Consider the following 24,674-nt stretch of genomic DNA (forward strand, 5'->3'; position numbering starts at 1 on the left):
GGAAAATTAAAATACGTAATAATAAAAGTAATAATAGATACACAATGAGTAACGATAACTTGGCTATATACAAGAGGTACCATTACGGAGTCGATGTGCAGGGGTACGAGGTAATTGAGGTAGATACAGTATGTAGCCAACATATAACTAGGAATAAAGGGACAGATAGTAAACAGTAGCAGCAGCGTATGTGATGAGTCAAACAAAGTTAGTGTAAAAAGGGACATTGCAGATAATCCAGGTAGCTATTTAAAGCTGCAAATTTAACTTTTTGGGCAACCCCACCAAATAGATCTGTCATTCTCATTGAAAGCTAGTCTAAGAAGCGGTAGATCGGTTCTATGTGTGCTATTTCTATGCTTCCTGGTCTTAAATTCCGTTTTTTTCATCTTTTACTTTTGGTTTCATACACCAGCTTCAAACAGCTGAAATATTATTTATATTATTATTATTATTATTATTATTATTATTTATTTATTTTTACTTTTATTTAACTAGGCAAGTCAGTTAAGAACAAATTCTTATTTACAATGACAGCCTACCAAAAGGCAAAAGGCCTCCTACGGGGACTGGGGATTAAAAATAAAAATATAGGACAAAACACACATCATGACAAGAGAGACACCACAACACTACATAAAGAGAGACCGAAGACAACAACATAGCATGCTTATGGAAAATATATTTCACCGCGGTTTAAACGGTACAATGATTCTCTTCACTATAGTTGCTTGTTTTGTCACATAAACTGAAATTAGGTTAATTTTTATCATTTAAGCAACCAGGAAATGGCAGAGCGATTTCTGCATAGTGCATCTTGAACTAACTATTTAGCAGTTTTATGGTTAAGGGGTAGAAGCTGTTCATGGTCCTGTTGGTTCCAGACTAATTTAGACATATGTCTCTAGAAATGTAATGATAGTCTACAATTTAAAGACATTTTAAGTGATAAGAATAAATGCTAGAGTAGCATATTGTGCTTACATTTTGGTCTCCCAAAACAGGTAAGCCTATAACGCATCATTTTTGACAGGCAATATTATTTTGTAGACTTAGACAGTTGCAAGGGACCTACGCAACAAATTCAAGGATTTTGGCAACATTAAAAAGCCCTGGTTCTAGGAGGAGGGCTTAAATCAATCAGCGCTACCTTCGACCAATCCTGTTGATTGTGGGAGGAGACAGACTTGCAAGGGGGTGTGTCTCTAGATTGCGCGCAGTCGCTTAGTACCGTATCCAACTCCGAGAGAGTAATGAATGGCATGAGCATTGCTTTACTATTTTTGACAAGCCATATCAAAGCGCTACCTTGGAACCTACGCTACCTTCAATCTGTTTGAACTTTTATTCACATTTATTCACTAGGCATAAACCAGACAAGGAGAAGAAGAAGACCGAGTTGGACTAATTAGCCTACTACTAACCTGAATCAATCACCTATCTGCAAACTGACACAAGCTTCTACATTTTCATATTTTCAAGCCGAAAGGGATTTTGCTTCTGGACATGTGAATCAAAGGAGTTACTGCGAACCCCTGAAAATGAAGCTACTAGCATCGGTTCTGTGTTTCTTGGGCTTTCTGCTCACTTCTGCGCTGTTTCGGAGGATCTCTTCACAAGCAGGTGAGTGACAGTTCGGTGTCTGGCTGGCTGGTGCACAGCGCAACGGGTTTGTGGCTACACTTGTCACAAGTGTCTGCGCGCTGCGCACTGAACAAGGGTTGTTTTGTATGCCTCTTCAAACAGTCCCCACATATTTGGCCGTTTTGTTTACAAACTCTCCAGGTTGTCCTTCAAATTATCTATACCGTCTATGTTGATTTCCGTTCATATCTGCTATAAAAATCACCCTGGCTCTATCTAAGAACATTGAAGAGTAGCCTAAAGTAGCCCATACGCGCCTCCTCTAAGCCAACGAGGTCGTATTGAGAAATATCAGCATTTATTAGCTAGGCTACTAGGTTATTCTATCGCCACAATGACAAACCATCCGAAATGAAAGAGTGAAATGTGTGTTTGGCTCTTGTAGAATTTCTGAATTCCCTATGTATTTCTCTTTAATGAAATTGGAGGAATCTCAACAATGTTTCTGCTCTCAGCCTGGAGCACAGGCACAGACAGAGAGCGGCACTGTTACATTTGTTAGAAAATAAGGAGCATTGAATTTCGACACACGTGTCCTTTGGCTTGGACAAACAGTGGACATCACAGCACTGAGACTGAGACCAAGTCCACAATAGCCTCCTGGCTCCTGCTACTTCTTTACTCTCATCTTTCGTCGTCCGTCGCGCTGTGAGAGTGGGTGGTGGGCATTTGTAGTGGGCATTGGTCCGTCCGTCTGTCTGTGTGTGTGTGTGTGTATGTGTTTGTTTTCTTAGAGAACATTCGATTCCGGTAAATAAAAAACGTGTTTATTTGGCTTTGGTTTACAAGTCCAGGTACTTTTGTCACTTTGAAAGGGCACATTTGTTATTTGAATTCACCTATCTATTAACTTTCTACTCATAGGTAATAACAATAGCCGGTTATTATTATTATTAGACTAATAATAGGCCTTTATTATTATTATTATTATTATTATCATTATTATTATTATTAGCCTAGTATTATTATCAGTTAGTTTTAGGCTAGTTGTAGGCATAATAGTATAATATATCCTAGCCTATAGTAAAGCAACAAGGCTAGTTGAGTGCTGTCCTAACGAGGTTATGACTCGTCTCAAACCTACAATACTAGATACATTTTACTATGTTCATATTTTTAACACATCGCTCACATTGGTGCGCCGTGCTTGGAGCAGTGCAGCTTTCCAAATGGTGGTAGCCTATAGTATGAACCGGAGAGAAACGCTCTGCGCCAGCGAACGGACTGAGAGCACACACACACACACACACACAGACACACACACAGAGACGCACGCACACACACACAGACAGACGCACACACACACACACACACACGCACACACAAACACACACACATATACACACACTATATTTCAGCGTGGTTTTTCCGTTCAAGTTCTACTATGACGGATTTATACACTCTTTAAAAACAAAAAGGTTGTTATATTGTATAACATAGGCCTACAGTATTTGGCAGGTGTTTATTCCCGTCAGCAAGTGCACTGGGTGTAGGGTTTCTGTCTCTGTCCAGTAGGTAGCATATACACAGCAGCTGGTCTTTTCAACTCTCGCTTAATATCGAAACATCCCATATTCTAAGTAACCAATCCACCATAGCACCACTCTGTTATGCGGTTTGTTCAAAGCTAAACGTGCAATAAAGCGCACTCGCGCTGCCCCAGGGCGACAAGACGTTGATTGAATTGCCTACTAAACAAAGAGAAGGGAACAGGGAACAGGAAGGGAAGAAATAAACTGTCCGCTGCATTCCTGATAAGACCCGTTTAGTTGATTAGTCCTAGATCTTGTAAAATGTTATGTTCCATATTAGTAATTATTAAAATATTAGGCCTATTATAACAATCAAATATTGTAATCAACATGTGTAGTAATTTTGCCTAGCGTGTGTCGCGACTCCAGCCTGCCAGGCAATTACATTTGATTGATTATTTATGTTATTTTCTGTATTGGACAGAGGTTGCAGGCCTATGGCAATTGTGCTTCTATATATTTAATGCTCCAGCTGCTGCAATTTGCTGAGAGCATTGTTATCCACAATGCCATATTCTTATGCAGTTCAGTCTCAGTCAAATAAATCCAACATCCTGCCTGACATAAAGAAGAGATATCTATCCTGTCAAGTTGCAGTGGGCTGTGGATTTAAATCAAGCAGTATTGTGACATTTAGAAGTTCACATAAAATGGTTGCATGGTGGTGGAAGAATATAAATATCAGTGTTAATCGGCTTACTTTGGATTAAATCCCCTCACAGAGAAGATGGGACACAGAGAAGGAGAAACATCAGGATCATGATCCCAGAAATGAAACCCAAATATTGTCTCTCAAGGCTGGAGACAGTGGATTTTTTTTATACTGTAACAATTCATTCAGTAGATAGCCTACCACTGTGTGTGTGTGTGTGTCATTGTCTATTCAGTTTGCATGTCTGCGTGGTTACATTTGCATGCATGCGCTTGCGTCCAGTTTGTGTGTGTGTAGTAGGAGTAGACCTTGCCTGTGTATGATGTTGGACAGGCAAGAGGGACAGGCGAGAGAGAGAGGCTTACCTCAGCACTTGACTTCACCTTTGCCATGTGTGCCTCTGGGTGTCCCAATGTCCCACAGCTGCACCTATGGCATAACGCACTATAGGACCTTTACAGAGGGCGGTTACAGTCTCCAGATATGTTTGGCTGCGTCCGAAACGGCACTCTATAGAGGTAGGGCTCTGGTCAAAAGTAGGCTATATAGGGATGTGAGGTAGGCAGGTAGGCCATCGTGAAGGCTTTTATTTGCAAGGTGGGAATTTCAAGGTGCCAAACGTAGGCCTAGCCTACTCACAGTATTTACAAAACAACAAACATGACGAAGAGCAATGTTACTGAAAAGCACAGACTTGACCAGGGCTCATAATATGACTGTCCCCTGTCAGGCCAAATGGCTGTGTCAGAAAATAAGGGTTGAAATACCTTTACCCATGATGCATTTCGTCATGGAAATCAACCAATCAACAGGTGGGTATGTGCAACAACACAGTTAAACATGGCACTCTCACCTCCATTTGCTTGTCACAATCAGGCCCCCAGTATCTGGTTTGGAGTGTGAAGTCACAAGTTCTGCTTGTCGCTACTGCATAGCAACCTAGTGGTGCCAAAAGCCCTGGTATGCCCTAGAAAGCCTATGGAAATTATGATTAACCAGAACGGCCCCACATATTTTTTTAGACGCCCGTTTTGGGCTCTAAAATTAGTTTATTATGATCAAGTTCGATCCCCATGGTGAATTCTTTTGAAGTTTGCTACAAATCAAGATAGGCTATTTAATTAAATAGTGAACCATTATGACTACTACATTTGTCTTCACACAGGACCACGTGCTGAAACAGACCAATCACGGGCTGCAAGGCTATGAGGAGGCTCTTACCTTCATGCCATAGACCAGTGGTTCTCAGTCCTGGTCCTCGGGACGCAAAGGGGTGCACATGTTTGTTTTTACCCTAGCACTACACACCTGATTCAAATCATCAACTTGTCATCAGGCTTTGATGATTTGACTCAGGTGTATAGTGGTAGGGCAAAAACAAAAATGTGCACCCCTTTGGGACCCCAGGACCAGAATCGAGAACCATTGCCATAGACATTAAGGTTGACTCTCTCAGGCAGTATGAAAACGACTACCTACATCACCATGATCCTTTTCTAGTTACAGGCCACTTTCACCATGATCCTTAGCGATTTACGGGTGCCTTTCAGCCCCATTCAGCAATATGGCGTGCTTCAAATTCAAATACTTCCAGCTTCATGGGCCATCGGGAGTTTTCCATAGGAATACGTGGATGACATCAGCGCTATCACTTTGTACTGGTTTTAATGTCTATGGTCACAATCTCCAACCAGGAAACACAAATGACTTCTACAATTAAGAGGACAAACAAAGTAGGCCTAAGCATTTACATTTATATAGCTTTCTTTAGCTAACTTTAGCGTTGCTTCCTAAACATGCTCAATTTGTTGGCCCTAGTTAAAGCGAATTTATGCTTGATCCAAAATGTGGTCGTAGGCTCAGAATAGAGTGTGTGACTCAATTGTGGAGGCTCCTCAGGCACGCAGAGGCCAAATTGAGCTCCGTAACGCATCACTGTGCACCTCCCAAATGTTGTATCAATGCGGAGGGCTCCGTATAGCTTCGCATTGACATGATTGGTTGACGGTAGGTGGGGGCGGGAGGTCCTGTATAAACACAAACTCACTTCCTTGACAACTTCCTTCACAACAGCTCTGCGCTGCTCCACGAAGCGCAAGAAGTATGAATGCCCTGACTTTTGCAGAGGCCATATCACCGTAAATGCTGCACGGCCAATGCAGACGTTGGATTGACCATGCAGCGCCTTTAAGGTCTATGATTTTCTTTAACAAATTCATGAGTGAAAATGTAGGCCTAAATAGTGTGGAGCCGCAAACACAAGGTTTGGCGCCAAAACCAAATTAATGGTCATACATTTATTTACCTTTTTACAGGTGATAAAAAAATCAATCCAATCAAATCCATTGCTGCAATCATATTTACATGAAGTTGTTTTAGTCGTTGGCAACATTGTAGGCCTACTTGTAAGAGATCAGCTCCGTGACAAGGGACTAGACTAGGTTGCCATTTCAGATGCCCTTTTTGCTCCCCTTCAGATGCTGTTTGTTTTTGCTTGCTTTGAAATAAGTGAAATTGCCATCAAAGTAGGTAAAAATGAGTCTGAGTCCTATTAATATTTATTGAATTGCAAAAAATACTCCAATTTAATTTTGAGCTTTATCAAGGGAAATGGAGTGCAGTCTCTGCTTGGATGTTTAGATAATTTTTCATGATTCATATTTTATGTTTGCCTAGGCCTATATCCCCCGGCTATTTTGGTTGTGCTATGCATGAAAAGCTATATCATTGTAATTAATGTACATTTAGTACACTACATTAAGGTAATTTCGAGTTTTCATGTTTTAATGTCTGGCATTAAGATGCCTTTGGTTCATATAGTGTCAATATTCTGACATTGGGTCATAGTGGCCATATCACCAATATACAACCAAGTAGCAATGTTGATAAACCATATGACCAGTCCCTTTTACACTGAGTATCCCCACAAACAGAGAATACAGTAGATGAAATGACAAGGACAAGTTGTTTGGTTGACATTTGGTTGTAATTTCTTATTACGCCAATCTTGAGTACACAGTACATCTAAATGTACATGGTCCTACTGACTCAAGCAGGGAGACTGGACAGCAAAGAATGGGAATGTATTTGGCTTGTGGCTTTCACAGTTTCTGAATGACGTCACTTGTATTACATATGTTCCCCTCCATGTTTTTCTATCAAAGCAAAAAAGAATGGTGTCATTTTCTGCCCACACAGCAATACACCACGTCACACAAAGACCCTCTTATTCATTCCTCTAAAAATCTTTGGCTATAAAGATGGTGACCTCTGTGTCTCTGGCACTCAGCTGGAAGAATAGTGAGCTTTGATTGACAGGCGATCCCCTCCGTAGCCCAGTGAAGGCAGACTAGCGGGCTGCTCGTGAAGCGCTCTGCGCTAGCTGCTCTCTGCCCCTTGAGTTGTGTCTCAATCAGATGAGGTACATGCAATACACAAAACAACAATGTCCTCTCTCTGCTGAAGAGAGCAGTAAGAACAGTGACACCAGGATATATTGGTGTGTGTGTGTGTCTGTGTGTGTGTGTGTGTGTGTGAGTATGGTGGCTTCTAAAGGGGGGAGGGATAGGGCATAGATATAATGTTTTGAGTGGGACTATCGTTTGTTTTTCAACAGGACAATGACCCAACACACCTCCAGGCTGTGTAAGGGCTATTTGACAAAGAAGGAGAGTGATGGAGTGCTGCATCAGATGACCTGGCCTCCACAATCCCCCGACCTCAACCCAATTGAGATGGTTTGGGATGAGTCAGACGGCAGAGTGAAGGAAAAGCAGCCAACAAGTGCTCAGCATATGTGGGAACTCCTTCAAGACTGTTGGAATAGCATTCCAGAAGAAGCTGGTTGAGAGAATGCCAAGAGTGTGCAAAGCTGTCATCAAGGCAAATAGTGGCTATTTGAAGAATCTGAAATATAAAATATATGTTGATTTGTTTAACACTTTTTTGGTTACTACATGATTCCAAATGTGTTATTTCATAGTTTTGATGTCTTCACTATTATTCTACAATGTAGAAAATAGTAAAAATAAAGAAAAACTCTTGAATGAGTAGGTGTGTCAAAATGTTTGACTGGTACTGCACATACAGTAGCCTACCTAATCTTTGCATCACCCTATACACTCATATATCGCGTGTGCAGAAGCTAGACGCACAAGGATGGGCGTCTAGCTGCTGTATGATAATTTCGTGATAGAATTCTGAGCACCATCCAAGCCTGAGGTCCACAGCGCTTTATTTGGACGGTAATTCATCACATGTAGGTAATTCATCACATGTAGCCTAGGCCTACCACTGCACATGAGATTGCGAATCATGAATGTGTGATTGCGGCTAAGTCTGCTACATGAGACAAATAGACTACTGTGCTTCTGATTAGGCCTTGTGAGTTCCCCTCTTTTTTTTCGCAGCCTTTTTGACTCTGTTTCTCTGTTTCTCTCCTCTTATCTCTCTCTCTCTCTTTCTTTCTTTCTTTCTTTCTCTCTCTCTCTCTCTCTCTCTCTCTCTCTCTCTCTCTCTCTCTCTCTCTCTCTCTCTCTCTCTCTCTCTCTCTCTCTCTCTCTCTCTCTCTCTCTCTCTCTCTTTCTGTGTGTCTCTGCCTCTGTGCCTCTCTTCCTCCATCTCTCTCTTTCCCTCCTCTCTTTCCATCTCTCTCTCTCTCTCTCTCTCTCTCTCTCTCTCTCTCTCTCTCTCTCTCTCTCTCTCTCTCTCTCTCTCTCTCATGTTCTTTTTTATAATGCTCTATCTATGGTCTCAGTAGTTCCACTCTCCTCTCTTTGAAAGTCAATCTTGTTTTTATTCTTGTTTTACTTCATTATTTACCCCGGTACATGCTCACAACATGGCCAGTAGTCTTAGTGTGCCAGCTTGCTTTGTGTAGGAATTACAACTTACACTAACTGCGGGGTGTCTAAGTATGGGCTGAGAGCCAAGAATACTGTCCAAGCTCTTTCCCCTTTTCTGAATCTGTGTGTGTGTGTGTGTGTGTGTGTGTGTGTGTGTGTGTGTGTGTGTCTCAAGTCAAGTATCCTCATCTTCTTCTCTTTACAGAGAATAATTATTTGAGGGAAAATGTAAATTACATCAGCACATGTTTGCCAAGATGGATTTCTAGTAGAATTTGGTCTCGGTGGTGGAATCAATTCTTCTTTTTTTAATTAGGATGTCTAATGTATTATGGGGGAAGCCCTCCCACTGAGAGAAGCCAACAGTACTGTCACATCCTACACACATACAGCACTGACACATCCTATACCGCTGTCATACAGTACAACGGTTGCAAAACAAACTTTCCCCAAAATCCCAGGTTTTCCAGAAATCCTGGCTGGATGATTCCATATTTTCTGCTTATTTTTAATTTTTTAATTTCAACTTTATTTAACCAGGTAAGCCAGTTGAGAACAAGTTCTCATTTACAACTGCGACCTGGCCAAGATAAAGCAAAGCAGTGCGATAAAAACAACAACACAGAGTTACATATGGGGTAAAATAAAACATAAAGTCAAAAATACAACAGAAAATATATATACAGTGTGTGCAAATTTAGCAAGTTATGGAGGTAAGGCAATAAATAGGCTATAGTGCAAAATAATTACAATTAGTATTAACACTGGAATGATGGATGTGCAAGAGATGATGTGCAAATAGAGATACTGGGGTGCAAATGAGCAAAATTAATAACAATATGGGGATGAGGTAGTTGGGTGGGCTAATTTCAGATGGGCTGTGTACAGGTGCAGTGATCGGTAAGGTGCTCTGACAACTGATGCTTAAAGTTAGTGAGGGAGATAAGAGTCTCCAGCTTCAGAGATTTTTGCAATTCGTTCCAGTCATTGGTAGCAGAGAACTGGAAGGAATGGCGGCCAAAGGAGGTGTTGGCTTTGGGGATGACCAGTGAGATATACCTGCTGGAGCGCATACTACGGGTGGGTGTTGCTATGGTGACCAATGAGCTAAGATAAGGCGGGGATTTGCCTAGCAGTGATTTATAGATGGCCTGGACCCAGTGGGTTTGGCGACGAATATGTAGTGAGGACCAGCCAACAAGAGCGTACAGGTCACAGTGGTGGGTAGTATATGGGGCTTTGGTGACAAAACAGATGGCACTGTGATAGACTACCTCCAATTTGCTGAGTAGAGTATTATTCCCTCCTGTTCTGGAAAACCTGGGAATTTTTGGGAAAATACTCCTTACAGTACACTGGCTTACAGACAGAGAGTATAGCAGCTGAATAAACCAAATGTCATGTACAGTACGGCAACTATCAATTAGCTCTTAGCCCATACCACTATTTTGCAGGCCTGCATTGCACCACCCTGCTCTGCTCTGCTCTGCAATGGTAAACATCGTCTTCTCTCTGTCTCTCGGTGTCTATGACATGTTCAGTACATTTAGTGTTATGACCCATCTTTCAAAAACAGAGATTTATTCAAACGAGCAGGAACAATAAAAATGTCTAGATCCTTCCAAGTGCATCTATCTAGTGTATGTGTATGTGTGTGTGTGTGTTTGTGTGTGTGTGCACCAGAGGCTGAGAGTATGTCTGTCAGGCTGCAGTTAGGAGGGTTGGCGCAGTGAATGGCCTTTTGACGAGTGTGTTGTGAAGGTTTAAACTGACAGGAGGGCTGGAAGGAGGGAGGACCAGGGGGGAGAGGGGAGGAGACAGAGTGGAGGAGGGGAGGGGGAGGAGGAGGAGGGGTGAAGCCTCAATGGGGATTGACAGCATCAACTCTGGTAATCCACAATCTTTTTCCCTCTTTCTCTTTCTTTGACTGTTGCACTCGTCTATACAGTACTTCCCCCACACTTTTATCCATTGTTTTCTTTGTGTGCTTCACAAAAGAGGAAATAATTAGAATGACAATGGAAATATGGCTAATCTCCTCTAAGATGCACTCATTACCACAATGTTTAGAGTTAAATGTTCAGATAATTGTTACCTTAATAAGTTCTGGTCTCTCTCAACCTTGTTATTCCCTCTGAAGTGTCTGACAAGTCAGGGGGTGATTTGTTTTATTCTCTACTTTTTATTTTCTCTCTCCTGCTCTCCCTCACTCTCGTCTTCCTTGGCTCCTTAATAATAGTGGGGAACAAATCAAATAATAATAATAGGTTGGTAAACCTAACCATGGAAGCAGCTCACGCTCCGCTCCACCTTCTGAAGAGTGTTTCATGTGTTTCGTGTTGCGGGGGCGCTAAAGGGCTAATTTCTCTCTTGTTTTTTTCTTTCTCTCTTCTTTCTTTTTCTCTTTTAGTAATCCCTGTTTAAAATATTCATAGCTAATCTGCATTTACAATGTAATTACAGCAGGGGCTTTGAGTGATATTGACCGCTTCAGGACAGCTGGAACGCTCACTTAAAGCTTAATCTTGATTTCGCTGATTTGTGTGTGCATGAATAAGTAGAACAACAAGGCAGCGATGTGTAATTCTGCACGGTCAGTTAAGATAAAGCTGCTTTTAATGTGTCAGCATCCACAGCCAAACAGAGAAAACCTAACATAGGAAAATGCTTTTTTGTTTGTGCCTCTCCTCTACTCTCTTTTCTTTCTCTTTCTTTCACTCTCTCACTCTCTCTTTCATTCTCTCTCTCTTTCTCTAATTTTCTCTCTCTAACTCTCTGTCTCTCTAACTCTCTCTTTCTCTAACGCTCTCTCCCTCTCCCTCTCTCTCTCTCTCTCTCTCTCTCTCTCTCTCACTCTCCCTCTCCCTCTCTCTCTCTCCCTCTCCCTCTCCCTCTCCCTCTCCCTCTCCCTCTCCCTCTCCCTCTCCCTCTCCCTCTCTCTCTCTCTCTCTCTCTCTCTCTCTCTCTCTCTCTCTCTCTCTCTCTCTCTCTCTCTCTCTCTCTCTCTCTCTCTCTCTCTCTCTCTCTCTCCCTCTCTCTCAGAGTTGTGTTTGTGCTCTTTTACTGCAGGTAGATTATTCATTGTGCTTCAGGGGTTTGGGGCGATGCGTCCCTTTAAATGAACCACTTGCGTTTGTGACCTGTAATAAATGAGTTTGCAGTCAGTGGTGGAAGCTGTAAGGAGGCATCAGGGAGTGTGGGAATGTACACAGCGAGAGGTGAGAGAGAGAGAGGACGATAAAGGGAGGGATTGAAAGTGATTTCAGAGATTCTAGAGGGAATGGGATGCAGAGTAATAGAATGAGAGAAAGAGGGGAAGATAAATCAGAAAAGGGATAGTAGAGAAATAGAGGGTGAGAGAGTGGGATGAGGTGAAGGAGAAAGCGGAGAGAGAGAAAGAGAGAGAGAGAGAGTGGGATGAGGTGAAGGAGAAAGCGAAGAGAGAGAGAGAATGAGAGAGAGAGTGTGTGAGAGAGAGGAAGAGAGAAAGGGAGAGAGAGATGGGGTGAAGGAGAAAGTGAAATGGTAAGAGAGTCAGGGAAACCGAGTGATCGCTCAGAGAGCAAGAGAGAGTCAGGGAAAGGGAGTGATCGCTCCGAGAGAGAGAGTGAGAGAGAGAGAAAGTCAGGGAAATGGAATGATCGCTCAGAGAGACAGAGAGAGAGAGAGAGAGTGAAAGAGAAAGTCAGGGAAACGGAGTGATCTCTCAGAGAGAGTCTGAGAGGCAGGCAGTGACAGAAATGGTCAACAGCTCTATTGTTCAGCATCTCCCATGGCCCTGAGTTTAGAGGGCTGTGAACCCTGTGTCGCTCTGTGTCAATGTGTGCCAGGACAGCCAGCCTCAGCTGCACACGCACAAACACACACACACACATACACACACACACACACACACAAACAACATTCTGTGCCAGCCTCCACAGCCAGCGGGGCCACTGGTGCCTGTGGAAATTCTGCCTGTCACCCGACTGTGGCTCCGGTGTGTGTGTGTGTGTGCGTGTGTGTGTGTGCGTGTAAGCACCAAGCAGTCACCTTGCAGCAGAGCAGAAATAGTGCAGCCCTGTCTCCCTGCCTGGGTGGAAAGGTACATTAAGCACTGAATGAGAAGGGGAAAGGCAATTGACCTTGGCTGGGTGGCTGAACTGCCTGGCTGGCTGGAGGTGGTGTGTGTGTGTGTGTGTGTGTGTGTGTGTGTGTGTGTGTGTGTGTGTGTGTGTGTGTGTGTGTGTGTGTGTGTGTGTGTGTGTGTGTGTGTGTGTGTGTGTTTGTGTGTGTATGTCTGTGTCTGTGTGTCTGTGTATGTGGATGATGATGATGATGATGCAGGGTGCAGTCTAAGTACCTTTGTTCCGAGAAGGGAAAACATAGCCTGGTTAGGTGTAAGCAGCAGAAAGATGGTCATCTACAGTGGGGAAAAAAAGTATTTAGTCAGCCACCAATTGTGCAAGTTCTCCCACTTAAAAAGATGAGAGAGGCCTGTAATTTTCATCATAGGTACACGTCAACTATGACAGACAAAATGAGGGAAAAAAATCCAGAAAATCACATTGTAGGATTTTTAATGAATTTATTTGCAAATTATGGTGGAAAATAAGTATTTGGTCAATAACAAAAGTTTCTCAATACTTTGTAATATACCCTTTGTTGGCAATGACACAGGTCAAACGTTTTCTGTAAGTCTTCACAAGGTTTTCGCACACTGTTTCTGGTATTTTGGCCCATTCCTCCATGCAGATCTCCTCTAGAGCAGTGATGTTTTGGGGCTGTCGCTGGGCAACACAGACTTTCAACTCCCTCCAAAGATTTTCTATGGGGTTGAGATCTGGAGACTGGCTAGGCCACTCCAGGACCTTGAAATGCTTATTACGAAGCCACTCCTTCGTTGCCTGGGCGGTGTGTTTGGGATCATTGTCATGCTGAAAGACCCAGCCACGTTTCATCTTCAATGCCCTTGCTGATGGAAGGAGGTTTTCACTCAAAATCTCACGATACATGGCCCCATTCATTCTTTCCTTTACACGGATCAGTCGTCCTGGTCCCTTTGCAGAAAAACAGCCCCAAAGCATGATGTTTCCACCCCCATGCTTCACAGTAGGTATGGTGTTCTTTGGATGCAACTCAGCATTCTTTGTCCTCCAAACACAACGAGTTGAGTTTTTACCAAAAAGTTATATTTTGGTTTCATCTGACCATATGACATTCTCCCAATCCTCTTCTGGATCATCCAAATGCACTCTAGCAAACATCAGACGGGCCTGGACATGTACTGGCTTAAGCAGGGGGACACGTCTTGCACTGCAGGATTTGAGTCCCTGGCGGCGTAGTGTGTTACTGATGGTAGGCTTTGTTACTTTGGTCCCAGCTCTCTGCAGGTCATTCACTAGGTCCCCCCGTGTGGTTCTGGGATTTTTGCTCACCGTTCTTGTGATCATTTTGACCCCACAGGGTGAGATCTTGCGTGGAGCCCCAGATCAAGGGGAGATTATCAGTGGTCTTGTATGTCTTCCATTTCCTAATAATTGCTCCCACAGTTGATTTCTTCAAACCAAGCTGCTTACCTATTGCAGATTCAGTCTTCCCAGCCTGCTGCAGGTCTACAATTTTGTTTCTGGTGTCCTTTGACAGCTCTTTGGTCTTGGCCATAGTGGAGTTTGGAGTGTGACTGTTTGAGGTTGTGGACAGGTGTCTTTTATACTGATAACAAGTTCAAACAGGTGCCATTAATACAGGTAACGAGTGGAGGACAGAGGAGCCTCTTAAAGAAGAAGTTACAGGTCTGTGAGAGCCAGAAATCTTGCTTGTTTGTAGGTGACCAAATACTTATTTTCCACCATCATTTGCAAATAAATTCATAAAAAATCCTACAATGTGATTTTCTGGATTTTTTTTCCTCAATTTGTCTGTCATAGTTGACGTGTACCTATGATGAAAATTACAGGCCTCTCTCATATTTTTAAGTGGGAGAACTTGCACAATTGGTGGCTGACTAAATACTTTTTTTCCCCACTGTATATGGACAGCTTGCTATGGTATAAGCACAACAATTGGCAAAGCTAAGATGGATAAGATGATGTATCTGGTCACCAGGTTATGGTCATAAAGTGGTTAATGTTCAGGACGTGTGTGAGTCTGTAAAAGTAAATGTAATTGCATAGTAATTATAATCCTATAATTATTTCAGAACATATGTGCAATTCCTTTGACCTGGAACTGAGATTAGCTAAATGAATTGGTTTGATTGATATGAAAAATGTCATAATCATGGCTCTTAACCAGCAAGATAGTGACTCACGTACAAGTATTGTGACTCTGCTAGCTAAGGGAAGTGGTGGAGAGAAACAATGTGTTAGTGAGTGTTAGAGGGGATGACAAAGAGGAAGCCCAGGTCCAAAGTCAACTGCCTGGTTCCCCTGCTGTTACTGGTCGTTTACCTGAGACACTGGTGCTTTATCACACACACTGCTGCAGCTGCCCTCAGTGGCCATGGACACACACACACACACACACACACACACACACACACACACACACAGACACACAGACACTCACAAACACACACACACGTGCCCATTGCAAACAGACAGGGGTGTCATGCTGAGGTTCAAGCTGTATATGTGCCCCCTCTCCTTTGTTCTATCGCTCCTCTCCTGCTAAGAGACAGTATCCCCCCTGGCAAGGTGAACACCATGCTGATGTAAGATCGTTTGTAACAGTGAGTGAGAAAAAAGAGAGAGAGAGAGAGAGAGAGGGAGAGGGGGGGTAAGAGAAGGAGAGGGAGAAAGAGAGAGAGGGAGAGGGAGAGGGAGAAAGATGGAAGGAGAGGAGAAAGAGAGGGAGATTTTAATGGGGGAGAGAAAGTGTTTAGCTGCATGGAGAGGAGAGACTCACCCTGTGTCCCAATTGGCACCCTATTCCCTATATAATACACTACATTTTTTTCAGGGCCCATAGGGCTCTCACCAAAAGTAGTGCACTATATAGGGAATAGTGTGCCATTTGCGACGCACAACCAGGCATTCCGGCAGGCTAGGTGTTTTTAGCAGGGACAGACAGACAGGTGTGAAAGGGACATGGGTGAGGCTGGTTGGTCCCCAGGAGTATTTAGCCACTATCATAGCTGCTGGATGACACATTAATCAAGCCTGGCCCTTGGGGAGAGCTGGGACGGTGACAGGGACACTTCATCCTAACACAGGACACAGGACAGGATAGCCATATACTGACAAGACAGACACACACTGCCTGCCTCCTCTTCTGTTCTGTTCTCTTCTCTTCCCCTTACAGAAAAAACACGTGATTTCACGTGGAAAACATGATTTCACATGAAATTTCACATGTGAAATCATGTGAAAACGTATTTTTGGAACACTTCACATGTTATCACGTTGTTTTACATTCAAGTCATTTAGCAGATGCTCTTATCCAGAGCGACTTACAAGTTTTACATGTTGTCACGTGATCACATGTAAACGTGTTTTTGGAATACTTCACATGTGAAATTCATGTGGTCTCTTCTAGTCTCTTCTTTTCTCGTCTCTTCTATCCTCTCCTTATCAACTCCGACATCCATATCCATCCTCCCTCTCTTCCTACTGCTCGTCTCTCCCTGCTTTTCGTGGATGGCATGGGGTGATTGATTGATTGATTGATTCAGGTCCAACGTGTCTGGGTTCATTTGGGGGCAGCGCAAGGACACTGTTAAATTAGAAGTTCTGAAAGTAGCACTCACAAGCCAAAAGCGGTCTCTGAAAATTGCTTACTACGTCAGATATGTGCAGCTATGTGCAGCACGTCATTGCTCCCTCTCTCTCCCTCTCTCTCTCTCTCTCTGCTGTGTCCACTGAGCTGTTGGGCCCGCCCTGCAACCTCATTGGATAACGCTGGGCAGGCCTCTTGCTAGCTGTTACTCAAATGTGAGGGGCTGAAGATAATAGGATAAAAAACACAAATTGATAGGGGGCTAGCCCACGTTGGGGGCAACGTAGGGGTAATGGCGCGGGACTGCTTCAAGAAAACAGTTGCTTTCAAACTAGGGATTTCATAGCTAATTGAGGTAAGACAGTGATTCTGCTCATAGATTATGCATGTATGAACTACATATTGACACATCCAGCCCAAAGCGGGAGGTTTAAAAAATACTTTCTTAGTACCAGAGCATGTCTTTAACCATGAAGCCCCAATGTGTTACAGACAGGATAAGGTGTCTGTGAGAACAGCCACAATACCTCAAATTAGAGCACAGTCACGACTCACAGCTCTCGGTTTTCTATAACTGTGTACCTCTACCTATACACAAACTCAATGTCCTCCTGGGCAGTAGCTGCTCAGTGTGGTCTATGAGCAGTGTTAGAGGTAGAGATAGTATCTACCCCTGTGTGTTCTGGGGGCTGAGACATAGATAGAAACAGTGTAACAGGGAGAGACAGAGGGACAGGTAGAGACAGTGGGACAGGTAGAGACAGTGGGATAGGTAGAGACAGTGGGACAGGTAGAGACAGTGGGACAGGTAGAGACAGTGGGACAGGTAGAGACAGAGGGACAGGTAGAGACAGTGGGACAGGTAGAGACAGTGGGACAGGTAGAGACAGTGGGATAGGTAGAGACAGTGGGACAGGTAGAGACAGTGGGATAGGTAGAGACAGTAAGACAGGTAGATACAGTGGGACAGGTAGAGACAGTGGGACAGGTAGAGACAGTGGGACAGGTAGAGACAGTGGGATAGGTAGAGACAGTGGGACAGGTAGGGACAGTGGGATAGGTAGAGACAGTGGGACAGGTAGAGACAGTGTGACAGGTAGAGACAGTGGGACAGGTAGAGACAGTGGGATAGGTAGATACAGTGGGACAGGTAGATACAGTGGGATAGGTAGAGACAGTAAGACAGGTAGAGACAGTGGGACAGGTAGATACAGTGGGATAGGTAGAGACAGTGGGACAGGTAGAGACAGTGGGACAGGTAGAGACAGTGGGATAGGTAGAGACAGTGGGACAGGTAGAGACAGTGGGATAGGTAGAGACAGTGGGACAGGTAGAGACAGTGTGACAGGTAGAGACAGTGGGACAGGTAGAGACAGTGGGATAGGTAGAGACAGTGGGACAGGTAGAGAAAGTGTGACAGGTAGATACAGTGGGATAGGTAGAGACAGTGGGACAGGTAGAGACAGTGGGACAGGTAGAGACTGTGGGACAGGTAGAGACAGTGGGACAGGTAGAGACAGTGGGATAGGTAGAGACAGTGGGACAGGTAGAGACAGTGGGATAGGTAGAGACAGTGGGACAGGTAGAGACAGTGGGACAGGTAGAGACAGTGGGACAGGTAGAGACAGTGGGATAGGTTGAGACAGTGGGACAGGTAGAGACAGTGGGATAGGTAGAGACAGTAAGACAGGTAGATACAGTGGGACAGGTAGATACAGTGGGACAGGTAGAGACAGTGGGACAGGTAGAGACAGTGGGACAGGTAGAGACAGTGGGATAGGTAGAGACAGTGGGACAGGTAGAGACATTGGGATAGGTAGAGACAGTGGGACAGGTAGAGACAGTGGGACAGGTAGAGACAGTGGGACAGGTATAGACAGTGGGACAGGTAGAGACAGTGGGATATGTAGAGACAGTGGGACAGGTAGATACAGTGGGATAGGTAGAGACAGTAAGACAGATAGAGACAGTGGGACAGGTAGAGACAGTGGGACAGGTAGAGACAGTGGGATAGGTAGAGACAGTGGGACAGGTAGAGACAGTGGGACAGGTAGAGACAGTGGGACAGGTAGAGACAGTGGGACAGGTAGAGACAGAGGGACAGGTAGAGACAGTGTGACAGGTAGATACAGTGGGATAGGTAGAGACAGTGGGACAGGTAGAGACAGTGTAACAGGGAGAGACAGTGGGACAGGTAGAGACAGTGTGACAGGTAGAGACAGTAAGACAGGTAGAAACAGTGGGACAGGTATAGACAGTGGGACAGGTAGAGACAGTAAGACAGGTAGAGACAGTGGGACAGGTAGAGACAGTGGGACAGGTAGAGACAGTGGGACAGGTAGAGACAGTGGGACAGGTAGAGACAGTAAGACAGGTATAGACAGTGGGACAGGTAGAGACAGTGGGACAGGTAGAGACCGTGTGACAGGTAGAGACGGTGGGACAGGTAGAGACAGTGGGACAGTTAGAGACAGTGTAACAGGGAGAGACAGTGTGACAGGTAGAGACAGTGTGACAGGTAGAGACAGTGTGTCAGGTAGAGACAGTGGGACAGGTAGAGACAGTGTGTCAGGTAGAGACAGTGGGACAGGTAGAGACAGTGGGACAGGTAGAGACAGTGTAACAGGGAGAGACAGTGGGACAGGTAGAGACAGTGTGACAGGTAGAGACAGTGTGACAGGTAGAGACAGTGTGTCAGGGTAGAGACAGTGTGTCAGGTAGAGACAGTGGGACAGGTAGAGACAGTGTATCAGGGAGAGACAGAGGGACATGTAGAGACAGTGTGTCAGGTAGAGACAGTGGGACAGGTAGAGACAGTGGGACAGGTAAAGACAGTGGGACAGGTAGAGACAGTGGGACAGGTAGAGACAGTGTATCAGGGAGAGACAGAGGGACAGGTAGAGACAGTGTCCTCCCCAGATCAGTGTGTGCTGGGAGCTGAAGCTGTGTGTTCTCTCTAGGGGGCCCTCCCGGTAAGAGAACACCATGTTAACGGAGGGCCAGGGCCAGGAAACAAGGGTTGGACGAGGAGCCAGGGTTAGTTAGGAAACAAGGAGGACAGTGTCTTTTGGTTGCATCCCAAATGGCACCCTATTCCCTTTATAGTGCACTACGTCTGACCAGGACCCATAAGGTGGCATTTGGGATCCAACCACACTAAGGAGTGCCCTCACTAAGGAGCTCCCACATTCACATGACTGGTGATGAGGCGGCTGGTGCCTTGAGAGAACCGAGTCCTTTGCCCAATTGGCTCTGTCTTTGCGTACGTGAGACATAATATTACTCAGTTTGTGTCCCAAATGGCACCCTATTCCCTTTATAATTCACTACTTATATGGGGCCTTGGTCAAAAGTAATGCACTTTATAGGGAATAGGGTGCCACAACTGAGACTTCATATTATCAATTGAGTCAGTCTTATCTGTTTTTGTAAATGGTTGGGCTATGAGAGAATGCTGCCTTGTCTGCACCGGCAGTTACAACCTCTCACTGCTCTGTGTTATCTCTGCCTCCCAATCTCCCTGTGCAGAGATGAGCACTTGTGTGTCACAAACCTGTCTCAGTGTCTCTGGCTGGTTGGCCGGTTCACAATAAACATAGGAAAAAGGCTTTTTGTTTCTCTCTCTCTCTATCCCCCCTCTCTCTCTGTCTCTCTCTCCCCCTCTCTTTCTTTCTATCTCTCTCCCTCTCCCTCTCCCTCTCCCTCTCTCTCCCTCTCCCTCTCTCTCTCTCTCTCTCTCTCTCTCTCTCTCTCTCTCTCTCTCTCTCTCTCTCTCTCGCTCTCTCCATCTCTCGCTCTCTCTCTCCCTCTGTCTCTCTCTCTCTCTGTGTCTCAGTCAGCATTGAAGTCAATAGGATGAATAATACATATAATGTGAATCAGACAGTCTTCCCAGGGATATGTTAAATTGTCAGTACAGTTTTTTTGGGAAAACACAATCTTGTCACTGATGTTAGCCAATAGGCTGCTGCAGCCTGCATGTTATGGGTTGAATCCTAGGCTGTAGTGGAAAATATAGAATACATTGTAGAGTTCCAGTTAGTCTTGGGTTAATTTAACTACATTTTACAGTAACTTAGTGGTAGTTGAACTTAATTAAAATCTAGGTAGTGTTTTCAGTAGTTAATTACTGGAACTACATACAACTACTACCACAAATGTGGTAGGCAATAATAAAGTAGGCAATCATTTCCTTTCTTTTTTGGCATCAGACCTGCCTAATTCTCACTTGAAACATCGTTTTTGTGTTTAATAGTCTAAATTACACCATCTGTTAACATATGACCCTAAAGTGATATGTTCTTGCAATTTTGTATTCACTAACCATGTTTCCATCCACTTCTTTACAAGTATAGTGCATGTTGGATAGAAAATGTCACGACAGGCCTGATGTTGTTTGTGTTAGAAAAATGTATTATTGTCGCCAATTGGATGGAAACCTACAGTAGCTTATGACATTTCAGAGTGTGTTTAACCACATGGTTAAACACACACATACACACACACACACACACACACACACACACACACACACACACACACACACACACACACACACACACACACACACACACACACACACACACACACGTTACCCCAGCTAATTATCTTTCAATTAGCAGTTAGTCAAGTCTTCTTCTCTTAATTAGGGTGGCATGAGGAGAGTTGTCTGCTAGACTAGCTGTTAGCTAACTCTAGGTCCAGTACCAGCTGCCAGGCTGCTAGCTCCCATCAGCCTAATAAGGGCTCAGACACTATGGCCCCGGGGATGCCCTCACCAGGTCAACCTGCCTCACCCGCTGCCTGTGTCTCAGACCAACATGGGCCAGGTACGTAGGCCAGGTACTGTAAGGCCTAATGCAATGGAGAGAGATTGTGTATGTCTGAGAGTGTGAGTGAGCAAAAGGGAATCAGAAAATAATATGAATATTAGGAACACCTTCCTAATATTGAGTTGCACTTTTGCCCTCAGAACAGACTCTACAAGGTGCTGGCCCATGTAGACTCCAATGGTTCCCACAGTTGTGTCAAGATGGCTGGATGTCCATTGGGTAGTGGGTCATTCTTGATACACACAGGAAACTGTTGAGCGTGACAAACCCAGCAACGTTGCAGTTCTTGACACAAACCGGTACGCCTGGCACCTACTACCATACCCTGTTCAAAGGCACTTAAATCTTTTGTCTTCCCCATTCACCCTCTGAATGGAACACATACACAATCCATGTCTCAATTGTCTCAAGGCTTAAAATCCTTGTTTAACCTGTCTCCTCCCCTTCATCTACAATTGAAGTGGATTTAACAGGTGACATCAATAAGGATCATAGCTTTCACTTGGATTCACCTGGTCAGTCTATGTCATGGAAAGAGCAGATGTTGTTAATGTTTTGTACACTCAGTGTATACTGTATGTACTGTATATTATATTATAATAGTATATTGACTATGCAGTCTTTTGGATTAATGTTTTGTGCATTTTCTATGAGTAAAGTAAACTATGTCATTTTTTTAACACTTTTGGAGACCTATTTGTTGTTTTAGTGTATCAGAAAAGGTACATTAAATGTTATCTTCCTCCCCAAACACTTTGAAAAGTCAGATTCCCTGCGTGCTCTCTGATCGCTTGCCTCTTGCCTCCTGCTTCTTGTCTAAACTCCAGAATGCAACTTTTAAATGGGGAGCAAATGTTTCTTGGTAGGTATTCTTCAAGCTTGGCTTGAAGCCGCAGAGAGATTCCCCTAGTTCAGCATATTTCCTGCTTTGTAATATTGCCCTGGTGGTTCTCTGTAGCCATCTGTCATAAGGTGTGTGTGTGTGTGTGTGTGTCAGAGTGGAGCTTCATCCGCATTAGTGCCCACTCTTCTACTCTTCCTCCTCTTTTGCTTTAGTCTCACAGCCATCACCCTTCTCCCTCTGCAGAGGCCAGCACATCTCAGGCCAGCACACTCAGACATCACACTAACAAAGTTCTGGTGTGCTCAATGGACTTTTAACGAGTCAAAAGATCCCTCAAAACCATTTAGAAAAGAGTCCAGCCTGCTTCTTTTCATTTGTATTTTGCTGTGTGTAATTTTTACCCCGTTTTTCTCCCCAATTTCGTGATTACGATCTTGTCTCATCGCTGCAACTCCCCAACGGGCTCAGGAGAGGCGAAGGTCGAGTCATGCGTCCTCCGAAACATGACCCGCCAAACCGCGCTTCTTAACACCCGCTCGCTTAACCCGGAAGCCAGCTGCACCATTGTGTCGGAGGAAAAACCATTCAACTGACGACCGAAGTCAGCCTGCAGGTGCCCGGCCCGCCACAAGGAGTCACTAGAGCGCAATGAGCCAAGTAAAGCCCCCCCACGGCCAAACCCTCCTCTAACCCGGACGACGCTGGACCAATTGTGCTCCGCCCTATGGGACTCCCGGTCACGGCTGGTAATGACACAGCCTGGGATCGAACCCCAGGCTGTAGTGACGCCGCAACACTGCGATGCAGTGCCTTAGACCGCTGCACTACTCGGGAGGCCCCAGCCTGCTTCTTATGTCTGTATGTCCCTGTGTTCCTATATGTAAGGATCAGTTACATATGGTTCAGAAGGATGCCATGATAAAGTCATAGATATGACCTTAGATGACCCGTATGCCTTCACTCACCCTTTCAATCTCTGGTGTACTGCAGGGTTGCATCCCAAATGGCACCCTATCCGCTTTATAGTGCTCTAATTTTGCCCAGCCGCCCTGGTCAAAAGTAGTGCACTATATAGGAAATAGGGTGCCATTTGGGACGAAGGCCAGCTCACCTCCCAGAGCCCCTACCTCTCACAGCTGTAGCGGGGGTAGAGAGGTGCTGTGATGTCAGGGATAACTAAGAGGGAAGCTGTAGATAGGAAGCATGATGTTGATCATTTCCCTTCTCTTCTTCTTCTTGCCATCTGCTCCTGCATTCCACTAATTTACTTAATTAGAACAACAAACCTGACAAAGTGCTCATTAGCTCCAGCTTGCCATCAGCGGAGAGGGGGGAGTAAGAGAGGAAAAGAAGGAGAGAGGAAGCGGGAGAGGGAGTCGGAGGAGGGAACAGCAATCCCCACTTCCCCCTGGGCAGGATGTGACCTCAAATGAGTTCCCCAACCAAGATTCAGATTTTCCCACATCGATGCTGCTGACATCAGAATCTCTCAGAGGTTGCGTCCCAAATAGCACCCTATTGTCTTTAAAATGCACAACTTTTGACCAGGACCTCTGAAAATCTCTCACTCTCCTCAGCTCTTAGTGTAACACTCTAACCTCGATCGCACTAAATGTGTTTTGGAAGCACCCACGATATCAGTGTTACATTAGAATGATCCATGGCATCATTCTAATGCGTAATGAGTGTGCTTATAGTCTCAGTCTGTGATTCTGTCGAGACCAATGTGGAGGTTTGCAGTGATGCCACCGATGTGCCTTTCTCAGTTTTTGTTGTGTATCTCCAAGCCTTTGTCTCAGGCTGGTGACGTGGTTGGGGTGAGGGAGAGTGGAGAGAGGAGATGAGAGGGGAGAAGAGTGGAGAGTAAAGGAGAGAGGAGGGAGGATAGGAGGAGGAGAGGAAAGCAAAGCACATAATGGGAGAGGAAAGGAGAGAAGAGAGGAGAGAATATAGAGGAGAGAATAGGGTAGCAGGGTTTCCGTGTGCCTTTATGTGGAACAGGGTCCCTCAGGACAGGACGTCACAGAACACTGGCTCTACTGTCACAGCCTGAACCCTGCCAGCCAGCCAGCCGGTCACATCCCCATAGAATGTACAGGAACTGCATCCCAAATGGTACCCTGTTCCCTTTACAGTGCACTACTTTTGACCAGGGACTATAGGGCCAATCCAAAACAAAGGACTTGGTAAAGGACAACAGGGAAGCTTTCCTTTGTCATTCGTCATCTAGTAAAAGAGGATGGTGAAACTGCCATGTAAATGCATGCTACCATGGTCATTCCCCCTAATATCTTCCTACTGTAGCTCTCTATATAGAAACGTCTCTAAACCTCTGTTTTGAATCCTCTCAGTCTCATTTCGAGTCCAAATACTAATACTCTTGCTGGTAGCTGCTACAGTAGCTAAAGTCCTTGGAATCTGAGACAAACCTGAGAATAACCGTCAAACAAATAAATAGATGCAAATAAAAGTTGAGTGTTTGCAAAGCGGCTAGTTAATGTTTGTGTTGCAGGGCATGTGAGCAGCCTTTACTCCATGACAGGCAGCCTGTCTACCTGACGACTGATGGAAGAGAGATGCGAGGAGAAATGTTAGCTAGCGAGGCGCTAATGCTTGAGATGCTAATGA

The 24,674-nt window shown here is 44.6% G+C and overlaps 1 protein-coding gene across 1 annotated transcript in view; it reads left to right on the plus strand.

Annotated features, from left to right (window-relative positions):
* Window positions 1-1,249: 1,249 nt before the first annotated feature.
* The window catches only part of LOC121536998 (receptor tyrosine-protein kinase erbB-4-like), a 246,806-nt gene continuing 223,381 nt past the window's right edge, over window positions 1,250-24,674 (plus strand). Inside the window, exon 1 of the mRNA XM_041844704.1 lies at window positions 1,250-1,623. Coding sequence (XP_041700638.1) covers window positions 1,542-1,623 — 82 coding nt within the window. The 5' untranslated portion in view covers window positions 1,250-1,541. The remainder of the gene's footprint in view (window positions 1,624-24,674) is intronic.

This window comes from Coregonus clupeaformis, chromosome 23 (assembly GCF_020615455.1).
Source record: "Coregonus clupeaformis isolate EN_2021a chromosome 23, ASM2061545v1, whole genome shotgun sequence".
NCBI lineage: Eukaryota > Metazoa > Chordata > Actinopteri > Salmoniformes > Salmonidae > Coregonus > Coregonus clupeaformis.